This window comes from Alosa alosa, chromosome 18 (genome assembly GCF_017589495.1).
Source record: "Alosa alosa isolate M-15738 ecotype Scorff River chromosome 18, AALO_Geno_1.1, whole genome shotgun sequence".
Lineage (NCBI taxonomy): Eukaryota > Metazoa > Chordata > Actinopteri > Clupeiformes > Clupeidae > Alosa > Alosa alosa.
This window is the reverse complement of record NC_063206.1, coordinates 17609980-17631958: the sequence shown is the minus strand read 5'-3', so window position 1 is coordinate 17631958 and position 21979 is coordinate 17609980. Positions and strand designations below refer to the sequence as shown.

General features: G+C 44.5%; 1 protein-coding gene across 3 annotated transcripts in view; it reads right to left on the bottom strand.

The window, feature by feature from the left end:
• The window catches only part of thada (THADA armadillo repeat containing), a 93578-nt gene that overhangs the window by 4063 nt on the left and 67536 nt on the right, over positions 1 to 21979 (bottom strand). For all 3 annotated transcript variants that reach the window (XM_048269841.1, XM_048269840.1, XM_048269842.1), the window contains 5 exons: positions 18869 to 19254; positions 10933 to 11057; positions 9212 to 9284; positions 8808 to 8964; positions 8071 to 8202 (listed from right to left, as the gene is read on the bottom strand). In XM_048269841.1, coding sequence (XP_048125798.1) covers positions 8071 to 8202; positions 8808 to 8964; positions 9212 to 9284; positions 10933 to 11057; positions 18869 to 19254 — 873 coding nt within the window. The remainder of the gene's footprint in view (positions 1 to 8070; positions 8203 to 8807; positions 8965 to 9211; positions 9285 to 10932; positions 11058 to 18868; positions 19255 to 21979) is intronic.

The following is a 21979-nucleotide window of genomic DNA, read 5'->3' as shown; positions in this document are numbered from 1 at the left end:
TTTCTTTTTTTAAACATGGGGCGTGGGGGATTGTGTGCGTGTTTGTGTTTGTGTGTAAGAGTGTGACTAAACGTCCATATGCCTTCTTTTGCTAAATCAGGGAAAAGGGTGTGTGTGTGTGTGTGTGTGTGTGTGTGTGTATATGAGTGTGTGTGTGTGAGAGTGTGAGTGTGTGTGTGTGTGTCTCCAAACGTCTACAAGCCTCCCTGGCCAAATCAGTGAAACCATGCGCTGAGTGTGCTGATGCAATGATGAGCAGATGCAGAAGTGCATGGATGGCCTGAGAGAGGGAAGGAAGGAGAGGTGAGGACCAAGAGGAAGTGGATACTTGTCTGGCCGTGCTGCTGACCCAGGCAGATCTCTGCTGCCATCCCCACACTGGACACACAGGACTATACCTGAACTGTCCACTGAAGGCGTTTTTCAAGAACCCGTTCTGGAACCGTTTCCATTTAGAACTCTTTGAACCTTGGTGCTATCTATTGAACCAGCCCACATTTCCACCAGTTTAAAACCGAACCATGGATGAGTCATCAACAATGGGTGTTGCATGCAAAACAAAAGTTAATGAGATGCATAAACGGGAGAATGATATGAACAGTTGCCCCATAAAAACGGCAGAAATTAGCTGTTTACAACGCTAGTCAACGTCTGCAGTGTAATGCTAGTTGGCTAGTTTTGTTTACTCATGAAAACAGTTGATATGGACAGAAAACTCTTGCTTTTAGCCTTCTCCCCTCTGAACTGTAAAGGGACATGCACACTCTGGTTCACAGGAAAAACTATTTTCTGGTTCCATTTGGTTGAAATGCTCCGACCGGTTCAAATGGGTTCGAACGGGAACGGAGCTGGTTTTCTGTTGGTGGAAAAGACCTATGAGAGACAGTCAAAGGAAATGTACTATCACACACGCACACAAACACTGTCTCGGTTACACAAACAAAAGCCATGGCTGGACACAGGCAAACCTATACAGACACTTCACTCTCTACACGGAGTATGCATACAAGTATGTACATATCCATACTGCCTGAGAAACAGACACATCAATTCTAAGCATTGATTCTTAAACGTTTTGTCTGGCGACCCTCCAAAAAACATTGTCCAATCTCGTGGCAATAGTGTTATGTCACTGGTAAGCTTTGGCTTAAGCACTGGTTAACTTTTGTTATGGAAACACTGAATTGTAAGCTGACATGGGGCTACTGAATATCCAAGTCCAACATGTTAAGTCTAAAATATTTAGAACATTTTCTTTAATTCAGACTGCAAATCATTTTGTGATTGCTCACATATTTATGGAGACCCCCAGTTTAAGAACTAGTAAGGTATGGGCAAGGAGGTGAAATACTAGCACATAAACACCCACCATACACATGCACTCTGAAGGGGACATAGAATAGCACACACACATGTTCATGGACACACACACACAGACACACACAGACAGACACACACACACACACACACACATTCTGAGGCCATTCTGAGGAGCTAGTGATTCATCCTCACTGTGGCCTACTAACATGAATGTCGCTCAGTGCATTTTCATCCAGACGGTGGTTTCCTCCTCTGATTCTTCTAAACTCAATTCAATTCAAGAATGCTTTATTGGCATGACAAGCTCACTTATATTGCCAAAGCAGTTATACAATAAATCTTAACACATACATGTCAGTAAATTTTCATAAGAATAAAATAAATAAATAGGTAAAAGTAAAATAAAATGCAGTATATAATGCAGTGTGTGTGTGTGTGTGTGTGTGCGTGTGTCTGTGCGTGTGTCTATTTGTTGAATTAGGATTAAAATTAAGAATTTCTGAGTTAAATTTGTTGAAGAAAAGGTTTCCTAGGGTTAGATCGAAGGATGTACATTGTAGGAGGAAGTGCATCTCTGTCTCGACCTCACCCGTCATGCAGTAACCACATATTCTGTGTTCTTTTGGTTGCCATGATTTTCTGAGTCTTCCTTTTTTGATTTCCAATTTGTGGTCACTTAGCCTGTACTTGGTAAGGGTCAGTCTCTGTTTTCTATCTCTGACAGTATTAAGATATTCTGCTAATTTATATTCTCGGTTTAGGTCCAGATAGCATTGTAATCTACTTTGATTTTTAGTTTCTTCTTTCCAATATTCCAACTAGGATTCTTTACATTGTTTCATAATTTGGTTTACTCTGATTGGTTTTTGGAAAACAGTCTTGTTGTGAGACTGATCAGAGTGGGTGTGTGGCAAGGCAGTTAGTCTCTGCAACAAGTGATGTAGGGGACTTTTTTCTGGGTTCAGCTCTTGGGTTTGGAGGGCTTTAGAATGAAGGGTGTTTTGTGGGCTGGATTTAAGGTGATTTAGAAAATTGAGTGCTCTTTTGTTGATGTTAATGATTAGTGGGTATTTACCTAATTCTGCTCTACATGCATTTGTTGGTGTTTTTCTCTGTACTTGTAGAATGTATCTGCAGAACTCAGCATGTAGAGATTCTATTGTGTGTTTGTTCCAGTGAGTATAGCTACGATGACTGAGTGGACCCCATACTTCACTACCATTCAGCGCAATGGGCTTCTAAACTCTCTCTCTCTCTCTCTCTGTCTCTCTCTCTGTCTGTCTCTCTCTCTGTCTCTCTCTGTCTCTCTCTCTGTCTCTCTCTCTGTCTCTCTCTCTGTCTCTCTCTCTGTCTCTGTCTACGGAGAGCTGTTGGGAAGTTTGTGAGGGGGAAGCCAGTCTCTGCCAGATTCCAGCGGGAAAAGTGAGCGCACTTCCCGTAACTTCTGTAATCGATCTGTGGGAGCCGCCGCCTGGAACTAATTAAAACGGCTCTCTCTCTTAAATAACGAGAATGCGAGAAAGAGAGAGAAGGAAAGAGGGAAGGAAAAAGAGAGAGATTTGCTAGGCAGAAAATCCTTCGCTTGAGACCTTGCAGCTGGGGGGTGTCAGATGTCCACAATATTGTGTGTGTATGTGCATTTGTGTGTGTGTGTGTGTGTGTATATGTCTGACTGTGTGTGTGTGTGTGTGTGTGTGTGTGTGTGTGTGTGTGTGTGTGTGGGTGAGCGAGAGAAGGGTGGGAGGTAGTTTCAGAAAAACCCAATGAAATCAGAGTGATCTATGGCTTTGCTGGTGTCATGCTTTATATTGGCCTCTTTATCTCCCTGCATGTGTATGTGTGTGTGTGTGTGTGTGTGTGACGCACTCTTTTTCTTTTTTTGGCACAAACACACACATGCTCACATTCTGGCCCAGGTACACCAGATAAGTGTTCTTCCTCTTCATTCTGAATTTATGCGCACACACACACACACACACAAACACACACGTTAATGAGATCTTAAATGTGATCTGGTTGAGGCTAATGAAAGCCAGATGTTCAGTAGTGACAGGGGAAGGTCCGTGTTAAAAGCCCTCCTCACATCACCTTCCACTCCCACAGCACAGTTCTCAAGCCCTCACGTCTCTTCATTAGATTAAACCTCAGTGGCCAAATCACTGACCGCTCTCCTGAGATAGCACTGTGGTCAGTGTGTGGGTGTGTGCGTATTTGTGTGTGTCAACATATGCAGTTGTACAAAGGACATCATGTACTTAGACACACATACTGTATATACACACAGACGCAGGCAGACACAGACACAGACACACACACACACAGACAGTACAGAGGTACAGGATGTTTTGAGGTGAGAGAGAAGGTGCGAAAGAGAAACACTCGTTTACAGCCCTAACTTCCTCCTGTGGCTCACGGGAATCAGGAAATGAAAGCAGGCACACAAACTGTGTAAGTGAGTGTGTGTGTGTGGACACCAAATGCCCAGCACAAGCCCTTTAACATAAAGCTAAAGCCGAAAACGAAACGGGTTCAAAACAAACACTGAGCGAGAGCCGTAAAGTCAACCTGACCTGGGGATGCTGTAGAAGCCACAGGTTTCATAGACACACACACACACACACACACACACAAACAGACTTTACATACTGCAAAATTCTTGCACACAAAGTACTTGCCCCATTTTAATGCTGCCTTTGTAAGGTGATCCTCCACTTTGTCTTGTGCAGAACTACTGATCAGTTAGGTCATTGAAATGGCATGTCCTTGACCCATCATCTCTGGCATTCATTATAGGACAAAACCAGTGAAGCATGAACACACATACAAACACACACACACACACACACACACACACACACACACACACACGAACACAGAGCCGAGGAGTGAGGATGAGACATTAAAAACATAGCCCACGGGGCTGACAGATGTTTGACAGTGCATTACGCCGCAAGAATGTGCCGGAAAACCCCAAACGACGCTGACCTCCAACCCGACCCGTGGCGGTGGGGCGGGCGGTGTGGGCGGCAGCGACAGGCAGCCCAGCGCCGACAGAGGAAAGGCCCGGCCAGGAAGCCGGCCGGGCACGAGTGGGGCCAATTTAGCAGGCAAAGCCACAAGAGAGACTCGGGCCTTGTTTACTTTTCCCCGCGGCCACGGTCCACTCACACGCTACGCCGGCAGCCATCAGAGCCGTGCCGCACCCTCACCGCAGCACTGACCCCTCATATGTGCTGACGAGTGTGTGTGTGTGTGTGTGTGTGTGTGTGTGTGTGTGTGTGTGTGTGAGTGTGTGTGTGTAAGTGTGTGTGTGTGAGTGTGTGTGTGTGAGTGAGTGATGCCCACTTTGCTGCGTCAGCATGTTCTGAGCCCCCATCTGAAAGAAAAGCCACCGCTGCCTGCTACCCAGCAGAAGGAGAACAGCCAGAGGACTTGTCTGAGTGTGCATCTTTGTGTGTGTGTGTGTGTGTGTGTGTGTGTGTGTGTGTGTGTGTGTGTGTGTGTGTGTGTGTGTGTGTGTGTGTGTGTGTGTGTGTGTGTGTGTGTGTGTGTGTCTGTCCGTGAGGTTTCTTTTCAAAGGAACACACTCATCTCCAGCTTCCTCTTCCATACAATGGCTCGTCTGTGCACCTCCTTGACTAAAAACAGGGTGGGGTTGGCTCGGTCTGATGATGCGATCAGAACGAGACAAACTGAGCAGGGTGGGCTGTTGCGGCCAACCGCTGTTCGTGGGAGGAAGGGCAATGGGTCAGAGCTGTTATTAATGATGATGGAGAACTCAGATGTGTGCTTTGTCCGAGGACCAAGACAGTCTCTAGTGTCTTAGGAATTGAGTATAATCCAATGACATGCATTGCAATATACATCATTAATAAAGACTTTTCACTCCATTGAAATGTGTTCTACAACTTCCCAACTATTAGCAAGGTTTATACATTAATTTTGCAAAATTTCTTCAGCTATGAGGTTAATACACGGGGGCAGTTAACATGGTAATAATATGGTTTTGTTTTTTTAACTTGCATAAAACAAGCGTTTAATACACAATGTGGCTAATACACAGAAAATTACTGTATCAATTCCATTGGTTTCAGTCTGCAGCATCATAAGCAAAATATAACTATATTGGTACTTCAATCAGTGTTCACATGAACCACAATACTCCTGGCAAGAGCAGAGAGACAAACCATGTCTACACTGTTCTGTTTTCATATGAATCCGCAACATTTTGTTACGATTACGCCTCAATCTACACTACTGTGGTTTTTTCCGAGGCCTTGAAACACTGTTGCCATTGGAAACACTGGCTCCGTTTTAGTTTCAAAACTCTGGTTTAACGTTTTTAATATGGATGGGGAATTCTGCAAACATCTGAAAAAGACGACTTGAATACACACACTCTCTTCCAATCTCTTTCTTTAATTTGTCATTTTCCTATGAAGCTACTGTTCTCGGAAGGACCCTTTTAGGACCCTTTCCTGGAAGAAAACAATGGGAAATCAGCTTTGTAATTACCCATGACTACCAATGCTACGGACATGGATAACGAAAGGGGCGTGCCATGACGAAATGAGTCCAGTTCGACAAAATAAAAAAAAAATGGGTTTATTGGACATTCATAATCCACAGACCTTAGGGTTTAAAACAAGAGGTCATTTGTTCAATTCCGTTTAGCCAACCCAGAGATATTGGCCAAAATGTAAAAGCTATCCTCATCTCAGCAAAAAAACAAGTTTTGAGAAAATAAGCTTTAAAGTATGTGAAGTGTAAATGAGCATATTATGTATATTTCCTCTCAACCAATCACCAAAGATTGAATTGCTTAATAATCCGAAAAGATCCGAACTACACAGCACAGCTTCTAAATGCTCCATTCACGCAGGCGGTAAAAATTGTGAGGCATTTGTAGTTAACTATAACTTGTGAGGTAGCCTATAATGTTCGATCAACTTCTGAAGACGACAAGGACAACAATAGCCTAATGCTTAAAACCTCTTACCTATCTCATTGACGTAGTTTTTCTTCCTCGTTCAGACGCTTGCTGTATGAGAACAGGAAAGTTTCCGTTTTCTTTGGTCTGACAACTTTGTGTTTTGGCTTTTGGCCTCTTCAAGAAGTGATCATAAATAGGTTATCCACTCGTAATTATTATGAAGAAAATGTCTATTTTAGCCAAGATATTTAGGAGGAGAAACAGCAACCTAAACATACAGTTGTTGCTGACCAGATTCTTCACGAAAATTGCACTCAATTGGTCCGATTCAATGTTTTGGAGTTGCCGGCCTATTTAAAAACAAAAACATTAGACTATGCATTAAGGAATGTGTTCGTGGTGAAATTAGAAAATACATAATTTAGTCATTTTTCGACCCTCTCTGCATTAAAATCTCTATATCTCAAAATGGATTTCCGCGACATAGGACTCATTTCGTTGTGGCATGACCCAAATTCTAAGCTTTTGTTAAATTCTGCATTCTACAAGGCTATATCTGCCTAAATATGCAGATGGGGAGCAATCATTTCAACATTTTTGACCAATGCTACAAGAGATCGGGGTCATGGGATATGTGTTCTCGGAGTGTAATCTAGACAGAGAACGTATCTGATACAGAGATGAATACTCTCCTATAGACAGAGATCGTTTCAGCTTTAAAACTCAGATTGTGTGTGTGAATGTGTATGTGTGATCACAGGTCCATCTTCAGGCTACATCTACACTATTTCTTTTGAAGCCTGAGGATGGACGTCAGTCCTCACACACACACACACACATATCTCTCTCTCTCTCTCACACACACACACACATCCATTTCAAAGGCTAAGAGTGGTCACGCCAGCCCAGTTCCGCACCTCGGGTCTTTAGTAGTGCAATGTGAGGTCGTAAACACACCCTCCCCCCCCCCCCCCCCCCAGACAGCTCTATCAGCTCCAATCTGGTGGCCAAGCAGACTCAGTGACTGGGCTGCATACAGAGAGACCTGGAGAGCACAGACTCACAGGCTGCTGATAAGAACCTGTGTCAGTGTGTGTGTGTGTGTGTGTGTGTGTGTGTGTGTGGCGTGAGAGGGAGAGAGGCCAGGAAACAAGATAGCAGCATTCACATATGTATATCTCTGTGTGAGTGTATATAGGTAGGTATAAGTATAAGTATATATACTCTTTTGATCCCAAGAGAGAAATTTGGTCTCTGCATTTATCCCAATCCGTGAATTAGTGAAACACACTTAGCACACAGTGAACACACAGTGAGGTGAAACACACACTAATCCCGGCGCAGTGAGCTGCCTGCAACAACAGCGGCAGTGAGGGGTTAGGTGCCTTGCTCAAGGGCACTTCAGCCAAGTCCGAAGCGCTAACCAGTAGGGCACGGCTGCCCCAGGTGTGTGTGTGTGAGAAAGAGAGGCACTGTGCACAAAAATGTGTGCAGTGCTATGCAGCGCTAAAGGTGTGTGTGTGTGTGTGTGTGTGTGTGTGTGTGTGTGTGTGTGTGTGTGTGTGTGTGTGTGTGTGTGTGTATATTGGCAACAGGTTAGCAACTTTGGCCTTTGGGAAACGCGCCCCAGGACACCAGGGCAATCAGCCACGCCTAGTGACATGCACTGAAGTACTGACAATCAAACAAAGAAACAACAAACATAGAAGAACAAATGTCTAACGCCACCATTTATTTCCTTATTTGAAACATTTCAAAAGTGTCTTCCTAAGTCTCTGGTGTCTAGCGATTCATGCAGCTCTCCTAGCGGTGTGTACCTGAGTGCACAGCGCTGAGCAGGTCCTGAGGAGTGCTGCAGATGTAGTGGGAGGCTCGGTCTCGGACCTCCTGCTCCTCATCCTGCAGCAGCGTAAACACACTCTGCCACAGAGCCACGGTGTGTGAGATACCTACAACACACACACACACATACACACACACACACACACACACTATCAGATATGATCGTATCATTACCGTCTCCACGCATACACTTACGCAAGACATGTCAGATTATGTGTACATGTAACAACGTCTTGGCCACATGTGGGGCCAACCAGTGATGGCTGATACAGAGAAACACACCAGATCTCCAGTTGTTTTTCTGCAGCAGTTGCAGTTCTGTTGTGAACAGTAACAGTGTCAGTTACAGGCATGCACACACTCACATTCACAAACATACACACCGGTTGTGGTGAAGATCAGCAAAGAAAATGCCAGTAAGCAAAAAGGGTGTGGCCTTCACAAACATATGAAACAGAACCATACACTGAAGCAGGTGCAGAAGGTTAAGCAACACACTTGCAGAAACAAACACACTGCACCTTGGACAGGCTATACATTTACAGGAACAGACATGCCTGCACACCCACACACACACACATGCACACGTCCACGGCTTCACACAAGCATCCACACACACACACACACACACACACACACACACACACACACACACACACACACACACACACACAAATGCACGCATTCACAACAAACACACACACACTCTAACCCAGTGGTAACGTGGAGCTGGTTAATAAGCAGGGTGTCGTCTCCACCAGCATGTCTGCAGTGATGAGTTTGACTTCAGTGGGCTGATCCTCCATGCAACCCTGCCTCAGCAGCGCCCCCCACAGGCCGAGACACGCCACTGTGGCGCCATTCAGCTCCTGGAAGACATGCCCATGAACACACCATCACACATAGCCTCCACACTGGCCCTGTCATTAAAGCCCCCTACACCATCACACATAGCCTCCACACTGGCCCTGTCATTAAAGCCCCCTACACCATCACACATAGCCTCCACACTGGCCCTGTCTCCCTCCATATCCCCTCTAGTCTATATGAACATGTCCTCCTGGTGCAGAGGTCTGCACGTGCTCTCTCTCCCTCTGGTCCTCACCGCCCCCTTACCTGTGCGCTCTCCTCCACCAGGTGCACCACCAGCCGCGAGGCCAGCGTGAGCGAGGCACAGTAGAGGTCCACACTGAAACACACACACACACGCACGCACACACACACACGCACGCACGCGCACACACGCGCACACACAATTAGATATAGTTAATATAGATCCATTTGAAGTTAGTCGACAAACATGAATTAGTTTGTGTGTAAGCATGTGTGTGTGTGAGTGTTTTATAAATATATATATATAATTCATTATTGGCAAGAGATCAAATCAAAGGCATCTCGATAATAGAAAACTAAATAAACTAATTTAACAAGCACTAGCTGCTACAGACTTGTCCAATCAGTTGGCTACACACTCTGTATTCCTTTTATACGTTTTTATAATATTTTTTCTTTTAATAGGGTTTTGCCTTCCTAGGTTTGGTCGATGAGTAGTAAACGTCCTGTGATGATTGTGTGTGTGGCCCGGGTCTTTCCAACGCAGTTCTGTGGAGCCGAGTGCTGGTCATAGCTTTACACATGTATGGACTGGACATGTATGAGTCACGCCACGAGTCCACACTTATAGACTGGACATGTATGAGTCACGCCACGTGTCTTCTGCCTCGCCTCTCAACAGATGGGCATGAAAAAACAACCTTACCAAAATATGTCTGCCTTCGCCCACACACACACACACACACACACACACACACACACAGAACAGGCCTATGTTCAGGTTGTGGCTGAGTGGGGGGAAACCCTTTGTAATATGATCATACCCAGCATATAGGCTACTGGCCGGAGACATACAGAGGCTCTCACACACTCAAACACTCACACACACAGAAGACTGTATGTAACTCAGAGCCTAAATCTACTGCAACCATCTCTACAAAACTCGGCGAGGACACACCTGTTACCAGGTGCACCTCACACACACCAACCAACACACACACACACACACACACACACTGTGGTGCCTCTCTGCCTGAGTAAATCAATATCCTTCATCACCTGGATCTGAATGCGTGACGGACAACGTCAGGAAAAGCCCCTTGCCACAGGAATGCACAAGAGAGAGAAAGAGAGAGAGAGAGAGTGTGTGTGTGTGTGTGAGAGAGGGTGGGGGTCTTTCATGAGCAGGGGGCTTTAATGAATGCCATTATGGAGTGCATATGTTCCCCCTCTCTTACTTCTATAATTACACTATTCCCTTCACTCTGACGTCACACACACACACACACACCCCTGAACCGATACCTTCACTGGCTCTCATTTATTCTCCCTCTGTCTCTCTCTTTCTGTCCACTCCCATACACAGGAAAGCTGATATGCTTATTTGGTCTTTCCTTTTTTGTATTTGTATGCCTGTTCTTTATCAATATAATATTTTATTTCTGCATAATGTTCTTCTAGGTTTATTTGTAAGTTTATATATAGTTTTAGGTTTATGTTAAGCAACAATGTCACAGCGCTAACATAAGCATTGCAAGTAACTAGCTAAACCTGCTGGTTATTCAGTACTGTAACAATGCACATGGTCAAGTATTAATAGTACTAGGCTGGGAAATCATTACCAATTGGTTAATGTTCCTGTGTATTTGTGTGTGTGTATATGAGAGGGCACATGTGTGTGTGTGTGTGTGTGTGTGTGTGTGTATGTCTGTGTGTGTGTGTGTGTTTATGTGTGTTTGTTTGTTTGTTTGTTTGTGTATGTGTGTGTGTTGAGATTGTCAAACCTGTGTGTGTTTTCCTGGGCCACTTTCAGAATGTGCTCCAAGGCCTGCAGGTCAGGAAGCGTGGCGTGTCCATCAGTCCAGGGCAGCAGAGAGGAGAGAGGGACCATGGAGAGAACCTGGAGAACCTGCGGACCAGAGAGAAAGTAGAGAGAGAAAGAGAGAGAGGAGAAAGAGAGAGAGAGGTGAGAGAGAGAGGAGAAAGAGAGAGAGGTGAGAGAGAGAGAGAGAGAGACAGAGAGAGAGAGAGAGAGAGAGAGAGAGAGAGAGAGAGAGTTTATATGTTTATATTTTTTCCTAGCATCCGGTTGGCTTTGGCAGCAGCACTGTTGAACTTGTCAAGCCAGAGGAACCGATTTAAATGTGGATGTGATAGCTGATAGCTGAGAGGAGAGGGAACTAGGGGGAACAGTGCAATTGGTTCAGAGTGAGCTGTGTGTGTGTGTGTGTGTGTGTGTACATCAAGTGTGTGTGCATGCGAGTCCTCCTCCAAGTTACTCCTCCTTACTCATCAATCCTTCTCTCGTATCTTTCCTCGTCATCATTCCTTCCCCTCCTTCTCTCTCTCTTCCCCTCCTTCTCTCTCTCTCTCTCTTCCCCTCCTTCTCTCTCTCTCTCTCTCTCTCTGAGCTCTGTCTCTTTCAGCACATCCCTGTCCAAACGGGCTCCACTCGCCTCCCTCACTCTTCACACTGCCTGTCTGTCCTCATGCTGGGTGCACTGCAGGAACACACACGCTACAGACACACACACGCTGCAGCACACACGCTGCTGCAGGAGATACATTACGTATGCGTGCACACACACACACACACACACACACACACACACACACACACACACACACACACACACACACACGCACACACACACACACGCACACACACACGCACACACACACGCACACGCACACGCACACACAAACATTGCACACACACGCGCACACACACTTTATGAGGCAAAAGTCTACATAAATCCATACACACGCAAACTCATGCTTGAACCCACACGCGCACACACGCACACACACACACACACGCACACACACACACACGCACACACAAACATTGCACACACACGCGCACACACACTCTATGATGCAAAAGTCTACATAAATCCATACACACGCAAACTCATGCTTGAACCCACACACGCACACACACACACACACACACAGTACACGTATGCCTCCCCACGTTTTCTTAAGTTCTTATCTGCACCTTGGAATGCATGTCCTCTTTTAGTCTTTCAAATTAACCCAATCAGTCCATAGTCATGTCTTCCTGTTATATGCTTGATGGTTTGACCTCTCATACACATACACACACACACACACAGTACACGTATGCCTCCCCACGTTTTCTTAAGTTCTTATCTGCACCTTGGAATGCATGTCCTCTTTTAGTCTTTCAAATTAACCCAATCAGTCCATAGTCATGTCTTCCTGTCATATGCTTGATGGTTTGACCTCTCATACACATACACACACACACACCAAAGGACATGAAGTCTGACAGACTAATCACAGACTAATCACACAGCCTGACAAACGTACATTTGTAAAATATGCGCATGCAGACACACAAACACGCTTCGGACAAACGCACATGCAGTTTTAAAACAGACACACACACACACACACTCTTCCACATCTGGCTTTTTGCGAGCCGTCTCAGAGGAGCGAGTGCGAGCGAGCGAGCGAGAGAGAGAGTGAGCTGGCAAACGACAGACTTTGTTTTTCTTTGCCCCCACCCCTCCTCTTTTCAGCAGGCCCAGAAAGCCCCCGCCGCCTTTCAGCTGTTTACATTCCAGCCGCATACTTCCCTGATTATTATTTCTGCTTATTAAGACCTTAAATAAGCACCTTTACAAACCTCCAGAGGGAGGGGGGGGGGGGGTGGGAGAGAGGGAAGAGAGGAGAGGAGAGGAGAAGATGGGTTAGGGGAGAAGAGAAGAGGATAAGAGAAGGAGGGGGAAAGAGAAAAAGGTGAACTTTGGTTCTATGATTTGTCTCTGTGTGTGTGTGTGTCTATGAGCATATGTGTGTGTATATGTTTTTGTGTGTGTGTGTGTCTATGAGCATATGTGTGTGTATATGTTTTTGTGTGTGTGTGTGTCTATGAGCATATGTGTGTATATGTTTTTGTGTGTGTGTGTGTCTATGAGCATATGTGTGTGTATATGTTTTTGTGTGTGTCTATGAGCATATGTGTGTGTATATGTTTTTGTGTGTAGGCTCATGATTATATTTCAAACAGATGCCACAGCTCCAACCCACAGCTGCTTGTTCTCCTTCTCTCTCTCCCTCCTCTGTTCCGTACGGCTCTTTTCTGCTTACTGGTCCTCTTCTGTTCTTCATCCATTTCACAAGTTCATCCTTCCTCTCTCTCTCTCTCTCTCTCTCTCTCTCTCTCTCTCTCTCTCTCTCTCTCTCTCTCTCTCTCTCTCTCTCTCTCTCTCTCTCTCTCTCTCTCTCTCTCTCTCTCTCTCTCTCTCTCTCTCTCTCTCTCTCTCTCTCTCTGAGAGTTTTATGACCCCTTTTATGAGCTCCCGTCTCACAGCATACTGACTCATACACACATGCTCGCTCTCTCCCTCCATATCTCTCTCACACACACACACACACACACACACACACACACACACACACACACACACACGACATTGGTATGAGACGCGTTAGACATGAACGCCTAAAAACTACCAAAAAAAAAAAAAAACCACACACACACACACACACACACACACACACACACAAACTATTACGTGGAAGAACTAAATAAGACACACACACACACACACAAACTATTACGTGGAAGAACTAAATAAGACACACACACACACACTCAGACACACACAAACACACCAAACAGAACCACCAGTGACGCACATACTATTCCTCTGACATACTCTCATGCTCACAAGCTAAGAAGTCTAAACACAGACTGATCTTCCTAAACACTCGCTCAGACATATACATCTAACACACCTTTCAAACACTCACCCACTCTCTCTTTCTCTTACACACACACACACACCTTCCTCATGATCATGCCCATACACACAGTCGTACATACTGATAGGTCTGTCCTGCCTTTATGAAAACACACATACACACACAAAACAGACAATATCATGTCACACAAATATGATGAAGGCCACAACATCCTTGTGTAATCCAAATAAATGCAACCAGCATACACACATTTCATATGAATAAATAGGCTTGTGTGTGTGTGTGTGTTTTCAATGTGAAAGCAGTTTCACCCTTTTGAAACTCCTTCTCTTTTACAAGCTAAAATAATCTGAGCCAACCAGGCTTGTTGCCCGACTCCTCCTCAACATACACACACACACACATTACTGCAGCAAAGGGGTCGTCATGCCAACCAGGCCAGATTGGAATCCCAAGGCAGGGAAATCCAGCTCAACAGGCCGCCATTTAAAACATTAACGGCTAAGTAATAAAACACACTCTCTCTCTCTCTCACACACACACACAGTTTAACACAGTCATTGCACAAACATTACACACCAAAATACTAGATGTACCGCATAGCGGTACAAAATATGACCGCCGCTCAGTCCTGTACATCCGTTCCGCGAAAATAAATCACACTTCAATTTGTCTCCATATTTTACTCCATCCCCCACTCTTGAAACTTTTGTGTATGCTTGTTTGGCATGCCTGAGTGTGTGTGTTGGCTGCACAGAAAGTACCCTACTGGTGCTGAAAAGGTGAATAGATTGTAGAATAGCCAAAGAAGATGTAGAATTGTTATAAAACCTTTAAAATCTCTAAACAATCACAAGTAGGGCAGTTCATCACAGTTCATCCATTGCAACTGGATTGATGAAAGGTCACTTACACCTGTAGGCTACATTGTATTTGGGAAAAGCAAAAGGTATCAGCATAATGTTATTTATTTATTTATTTTTATGTATTTATAAACAAAACATCTCTGTCAGTTCCATGCCGTTTTCAACAGCTATCAAAAACAAAGGTCATTTTGGATGGATGGATTTTTTGTGAATGTTTCTTCTTCTACATAAGATTTTAGTCATCTTTAGTTCATGTAATACTTTATTGTCAATGCACAAATTAAGTAACAGTAGTCTGAAACGTTATTGTTAATGCACAAATTAAGTAACAGTAGCCTAGTCTGAAACGTAAATGCTGTTTTACATCTAACCAGTGGTGCAAATAACTGACATGTCCAAATGGGCCTTGATGAAATGCGTAAGCTAGACTGTTCACACATTTTAACGGGCCAAAGTTGAAAAGCTTTTGTCCGTTATTGTTAGTGCAAATATAGGCTAATTCATGTTCCCTTGCATTGTTTAACTGAGGTCCATGGCTAGTCTGGCTTTCATCAGACCAAGCTCAATCTTTTAAGAAATCAAAAAATAAATAGCGGGCAGATCAGGCTGGGTTCACCCAGCCTAGTCCATAGGCACCGATATTGTTTAATTTTTCGATTGAGATATACAGCTCTGGCTATTCTAAATGCAAAAATGCATCAGGGAGTTATGACAAAAACGGTAACTAACAAACTAGATCCTAATAGAAAGTTGTTAGCTTCCTAAGCTACAGGTAGGATTATAAGGTAGGCCTATTGACAACATAAATTGTCAATAGGCTATGCTAGCATTACACAAATAAAATCTCCTTTGAAAACCAATGGCTTACGCCTTACAGTATCAAGCGGACTTAAACTGTCATATCGCGGGCGAAAAGTTGTAATAACATTCACGCAGCTCCATGAGTCAAGGAAAGGAAAGCGAATGAAGTAGCCACTTCTAAATGGGACCCACTACACAGTAGCTTAAGGTGTTTTGCTAAAGCAGCCATAATGAAATGAAGGTGTCATTGTTTGGATACTTCACACACCGTGCTTTTTAATTTCACAGACTACAACTACCAAGCTGTAATCAAAGCACATCGATTCCCTCTCACACCCTGCACGACTTAAAACAAAATAAACAGGCGTCTCAGTCTCCCGCATGTATAGGCAAAACTGTATCAGACCGTGTAGCGTTGGTAAATCTTCCATTGCACAGAATGATTTTTGTAGCATGTGCAATAAATGACAGTCGAAAAAGATACAAACAGTGCTGCTATCAATTTGCTTGGTATAACCGCATTTATAGTTTTCTACAAATGCAATCAATCAAATGCCTCCATCACTCAACCAACGCTACTTGGTAACATTACCTAGGTCCTTATTGATATTGCAAGATTAAGCATTACCTGCAGTAAAACCAAGCATGTCCGAGAAACATCCTTAGATTTATTTCGGGCTTCAAGAAGAAATGGGAATTACACTTCATGTGAACATCGCCCTATCCTTATTAGATGTTAAGCTGCGGTAAATTACAGTCCTTGTATGAAGCGTCCATTGTTTTTCCAACCCACTTTTAACTTCCAACAAAATTACGTCTCACTGCAACGATCGCCATCTAGTGGACAAACGACTACTTCGCCAATACTGAAAATGCAGCCATGATGATGATGATGATGAATATTTATTTTGGCTTTCTTTTAATCCTACTGATTTTCATTTTTACCGGGGGCAAATCACAAATGAGTGATTATGAGCCAGGTTGATGTGGGCCCTTGAGACCAACATACCATAAAAGATTCACAGAGAACTGTGTCTGCCCTACCCTCCTTAGGGGGTCCAGTCCAGCGGGGGCTGCAGATGAAAACGAAAAATGACGGTTCCATGCTATCCATGTGGGGTACATGCTCACCAAGTTTTTGTACCCGGTCTTTCAGTGTCGGGAATCCTTGTTGGTGTGCGTCACTAAATGTACACATAAATTATTTTATTGTAAGGCCCCATGAGCGAAAGTACACAAAACTTGGCATGCATTCAGAGGGTGTCATAATGATCCTACTCTTTTAATTTCGTGCAGTTTTGACCTTGTCAGCCAGAGATATTGAGATGAAAACACCTCATTTTTTGCTTTTTAATTTTTAACTAGGGTGGCTATACATGAAATAAGTGGTAATGGGATGGGTTGACATGCCCCTTAAGACCAACATACAAAAAGGTGGACCTCCTAGGCCCTCACGGTTCTCGAGATATTCACAGAAAACTGTCTCCGGCCACTTACAGGCCAGTTGGTGTATAGTAACATAAATTAATTTATTGTGTGGCCCCCATGAGCGAATTCCACAAAACTTGGCGTGCATACATAGGGTGTCATAATGATCCTACACTTCCAATTTTGTGCAGTTTTGACTATGTTAGGTCACAGATACCTTCAATTACACCACCTCATTTTTACTTTTTGTGTTTAACTAGGTGGCTATACATGAAATGAGTGGTTAGGGAATGGGTTGACATGGCCCCTTGAGATCAACATACAAAAAAAAAAATGGTCCTCCTAAACCCTACGGTTTGAGATATTCAGAAAACTGTGTCTGCCCTACCCTCCTTCGGGGGTCCAATTCAGCCGGAGGGGCTACAGATCAAAACGAAAAACGATGGTTCCATGCTATCCATGTGGGGTTACATGTCCACCAAGTTTCGTGTACCCCGGTCTTTCAGTGTCCCGGGAATCATTGACGGAAATTTGGGCATGCGAAAAAGAAAAAAAACAAAAAAAAAAACAAAAAAAAAAAATCTGACTAAACCTATATGACCGCCGCTTCGCTGTGCGGCGGTCATAATTAAAACATGTGTAACACACACACACAGCACAGCACATGTTCATATTTACAGAGCATGCATATGTATAATATCCCCTCACAATCCACACACATCTGCACACAATGCAATGGCATGATGTAGGCCTGCACATATAAAGCACATACATTACACACACCTCTAATACATGCATAGGCAATACAGTCAAACCACCCAATAATGGGTGAGGAATTCTGATATCCACACATGTGCAGAAACATACAGCACAGTACAGCACAGCGGTCCTGTCCCGTGATTCCCGTCAGTTTTAACAAGACCTAATGATGGGAATGGCAGGGCTAACACACACACACACACACTCTCTCTCTCACACACACACACACACAAAGCTGCGTGGTAATTGATGGCTGTTGGGGTGTTTATGGGAAACTGAAACATGACTCTGTTAGCTAAACAGGAAGTGGACCGTCTCCAGCGCCGTGTGAAGCGGGAAGCGGCGTTCCTTGGAAAACTGCGTGGCACATCTGCCTACGCTCCAGAGACGCGCTAATGCGAATAGCTGTTGTTGTTCTTGGGCACTCTCACAGCGCTCTTATAGCTTCTAAAGGCTTAGGGAGAGGGGGTAAATCACACACACACACACACACACACACACACACACAGCATCGTTTTTCACCTTGTGATTCGTAGACCAGGCTGGGTCGTATTCTCTCTTTCTCTCTCTTTTGTGTGGGCTAGCGGGTGTGTGTGTTTGCCAACAGCTGTGAAATCAAAGATCCGTTTCTCCAGAGCTTTGCTGTGAGTCGCACAGGGCCCCGCTAACTGCGAACACAAGACCCTGACCTTGGTGGAAACACAAACTCCATCCCAGCAGCTGAAGCTCCATAGCCAAGCATATTCAATTCTAACGGATCCAATCGTGTGTGTGTGTGTGTGTGTGTGTGTGTGTGTGAGAGAGAGAACACTGCTATGGCTGTATAGGCTGTAAAGGTTACACTGATTGTTGTATGCATGAGAGACTGAGGGTTTTCGTACAGAAAAGCAAACCTTGAGTGTTTTGAGTGTTTTGCAGCTTCATCTTGAAGTAGTTATTCTAGTTGCTCACTCTTTCTTGCTCACACAACAGATTCTGAGAATTGTGGAGGAGGAAGGCAATGTGTGTGTGTGAATGAGTGTGTGTGAGAGAGCGTGCCTGAAAACATATGAGTACCACTGGATGTGTGCGCGTTGGAATGTCTGTGTATGTGTGCGTGTGAATGTCTCTCTCTCTCTGTGTGTCTTACCTTGGCCAAGCACGGTAGGTGCGTCTCATGCATCGCCATCCTACAGAGCATCTGTACGTCGAGGTCAAAGGTCACCACGCCGCACTCCTCACCCTCTGCATCCTCATCCTCGGCCTTCACCTTCCTCAGCAGCGCCTCGAGCGCCAGCTCTCGCACCTCGTAGTGCGGGCAATGCACAAGACGCCCGAACAGCTGGGCTCCACGCGGGTCCTTCATCCTGTCGGGGCCGGTCACGCACATGCGAGAGGCCAGGCGAGCGAAGCTCTGCAGGTACTGAACATACCCGGGGACCGCGAGGGGGCCGTCTCCACGGCAACCGGAGGTCACCAGCTCAGACGCCATGAGGAGGGAGATGACGTCATCACACAAAGACCGCAGCTGGGTGTCTGAATTCAATGGGGAAATGGACGGCACATAAATAAGCACAGAAGATTCAGGGTGATGACAGCTGTATATTACTGCAAGTTATATAAACAAACTTTCATTTATGCCTCCATATACAATTATTATATAATAATATAATATATTATTATAATACACCACAGGGTGAGCATTACTGTGGGAGTACACTGGCGTAGACAACACAAAAAAATGGGGCAGAGAGCTATAGAGTGTGCTTGTGTGTACGAGCAAGTGAGTGAGTGAGCACGTGTGTGTGTGTGTGTGTGTGTGTGTGTGTGTGTGTGTGGTAGACAGAGAGAGAAAGACAGGCATGAGAATAGAAGGGGGAATGGCTAAATGACCAGGCACATGCACACACTGTCAAATGTAAGATCCCTGTGCCAATATCAAGTATAGTACCAAACACATATTTAAGGAATGTCACACCAACCACCCTAATCACCCCCACCCTGTGCCCGTGCTCACACACACACACACCCACACCAAGACAACAGACATGCCATTCCTGCCTCACACAGAAATACACATTACTTGCCCAACAAACTGGAGTCTCGATCACAGCCTCCCCCCACCTGTTAGGCCCCCACACTGCTCTCCTCTCCTCTCTTCTGCCCCTCTGTGCTCTCTCTCTTCTGCCACCGAGACATTCCATTTCTCTCTCTCCATTCCACTAGGCCTCTCTTTCTCTCCGACATTCTCCAGCCCACCAGTTCCTTCCTCTCTTTCTGAGTGGAGTATTCATTTTTGATAAGTCACTAGAATGGCTAGAGTCAATACAGTTAAAACTGGACTACATGAATGTTTTCCCTTAAAAACAGTTTCTTTGGAGTTGGTATTTATGAGTTAAACACAGGGACTGTTAAAAGTCAGTCAGAAGTCCTCCTCTCTTTCTCTCTCTCTCTGTAAGGAGGAGTGCTGTCTCATGGGGCTTGTCCTCTAAGAGCTTCATAAACATTTTCACAAGCCAGTCCTTGTCCTAAAAACTCCTCTCTATTCTGTTGGACAGCTTACAAACAACACACACACACTCATAGACCATTAAACACACTCACCACTGGCGGGCTTTCTCTCTCTCTCTCTCTCTCTCTCTCTCTCACACACACACACACAACCTCTTTTGAAATTACCACATAAACACACAAAAGCACATGCACAAACATTGGTACATACAACAGTGCACACACACACACACATACATACACAAACACACACATCAATAAAAAAATAAACTGAAGAAAAAAAAAAAGAAAACCTAGACATGGAAATGTTGGTAGTGCACACACAGACACACACGTTATCTCTGGCACTTTCTGGGTAATGTAATATTTTTGGCACCTTCCCTGAACTCAATCAGTCACAGCTTTACCTCACCGCCAAGACACACACACACACACACACAATGATATTCCTCACAGGGCCTCCTTCTTTCACGGCCAGCACAATTAGCTGAACACACCTCCGCCCAGTGATGTGGGCAGTGCAACCTGAGTCCATCCTCATGGTCAAGATCACAGAGTGCAGAGCACAAAAGAGTTAAGAGAGAGTGAGAAAGAGAGAGAGAAAAGAGAGAGTGTATGAGAGACAGGGAGAGAGAGAGAGTGTAAGAGAGACAAAGAAAGAGAGAGAGATATAGTGAGGTAGAGAGAGAGCGTGTGAGAGAGAGAGAAGATATATATATAGGTGCGGGCGCTTTTATATTTCTGCCAAATATTGCAGAAGCTAAGCTGAATGCTGTATGCTACGCATACATACAGAATGCATACATTTGAAATAAGCATGAACATACGGCATTATTTCACTTTGAAGTGAGAAAGTGCCTTTTGGAGCAATTTATTGTAATTTACAATCGGATGTGATCATTTGGATCCCAAGACTGTCAGTTGTCAATGATTTGGAGAAAATCGATTTCAGCCCATACAGCTGTCTGTCCGTGCAGGTTGCTAGCTAGCTAAACAGGCAAAAGTGCAATTTCTATGAAATGGTAGCTACCAAACATGATGGCTGTTATTAAACTGACTTTTGAAACTCATGAAGCAGCTACCTCAAGGACTGAAGTAAAATTTGCCTGCAGTAAACAGTTAGAACGCTAATATTTGAGCATTCTAGCTTCTTACAATAGCGATGCATCTAGCTTTCTAAAATCTTTATTTTCTTTATCAAACTCAATGTGACATGCCTTTGGTTCTGCAATGGCAGCGGACTATCTAAATGTGACATGCCTTTGGTTCTGCAATGGCAGCAGCAGGGTAGGAATTTCATGGCGGCCGTCGTAGCCCCTTGCGTTGGCCGTGACGCCCCTTTGAAAATCAGAGGTTTACAGGCCACGGTGGCCTTGGTGCCCCCTTCTTTAAATATTCTGCTTTGCGTCCTACTAATAGCGATATATATTTAGCCTATGGCCTGTCAAAACAATCTTAGCATTCACAGCGCAAATTACGCAGTGGAGAAAGTGACAGCGCAAGAAAGTGTGTCCAAATTCACCCATTCTTCTCAGTTGAACTACTCGCAAAGTAGCCTACTCATCACATAGACATAACAAGTATCACATGAAAGACCTTTTTTCTCAGCTTTTAAACGCTGAGCGGCTTTAGCGGCTTTTAGCCGCTAATTGCTGTGGTGAACGGTTCGCGAGAAAAGTGAATAATATAATTCAATTTAATCATAAATTCTACTGAAGGTTTTGCGTCCATCTCCCTACCCATTCATCCC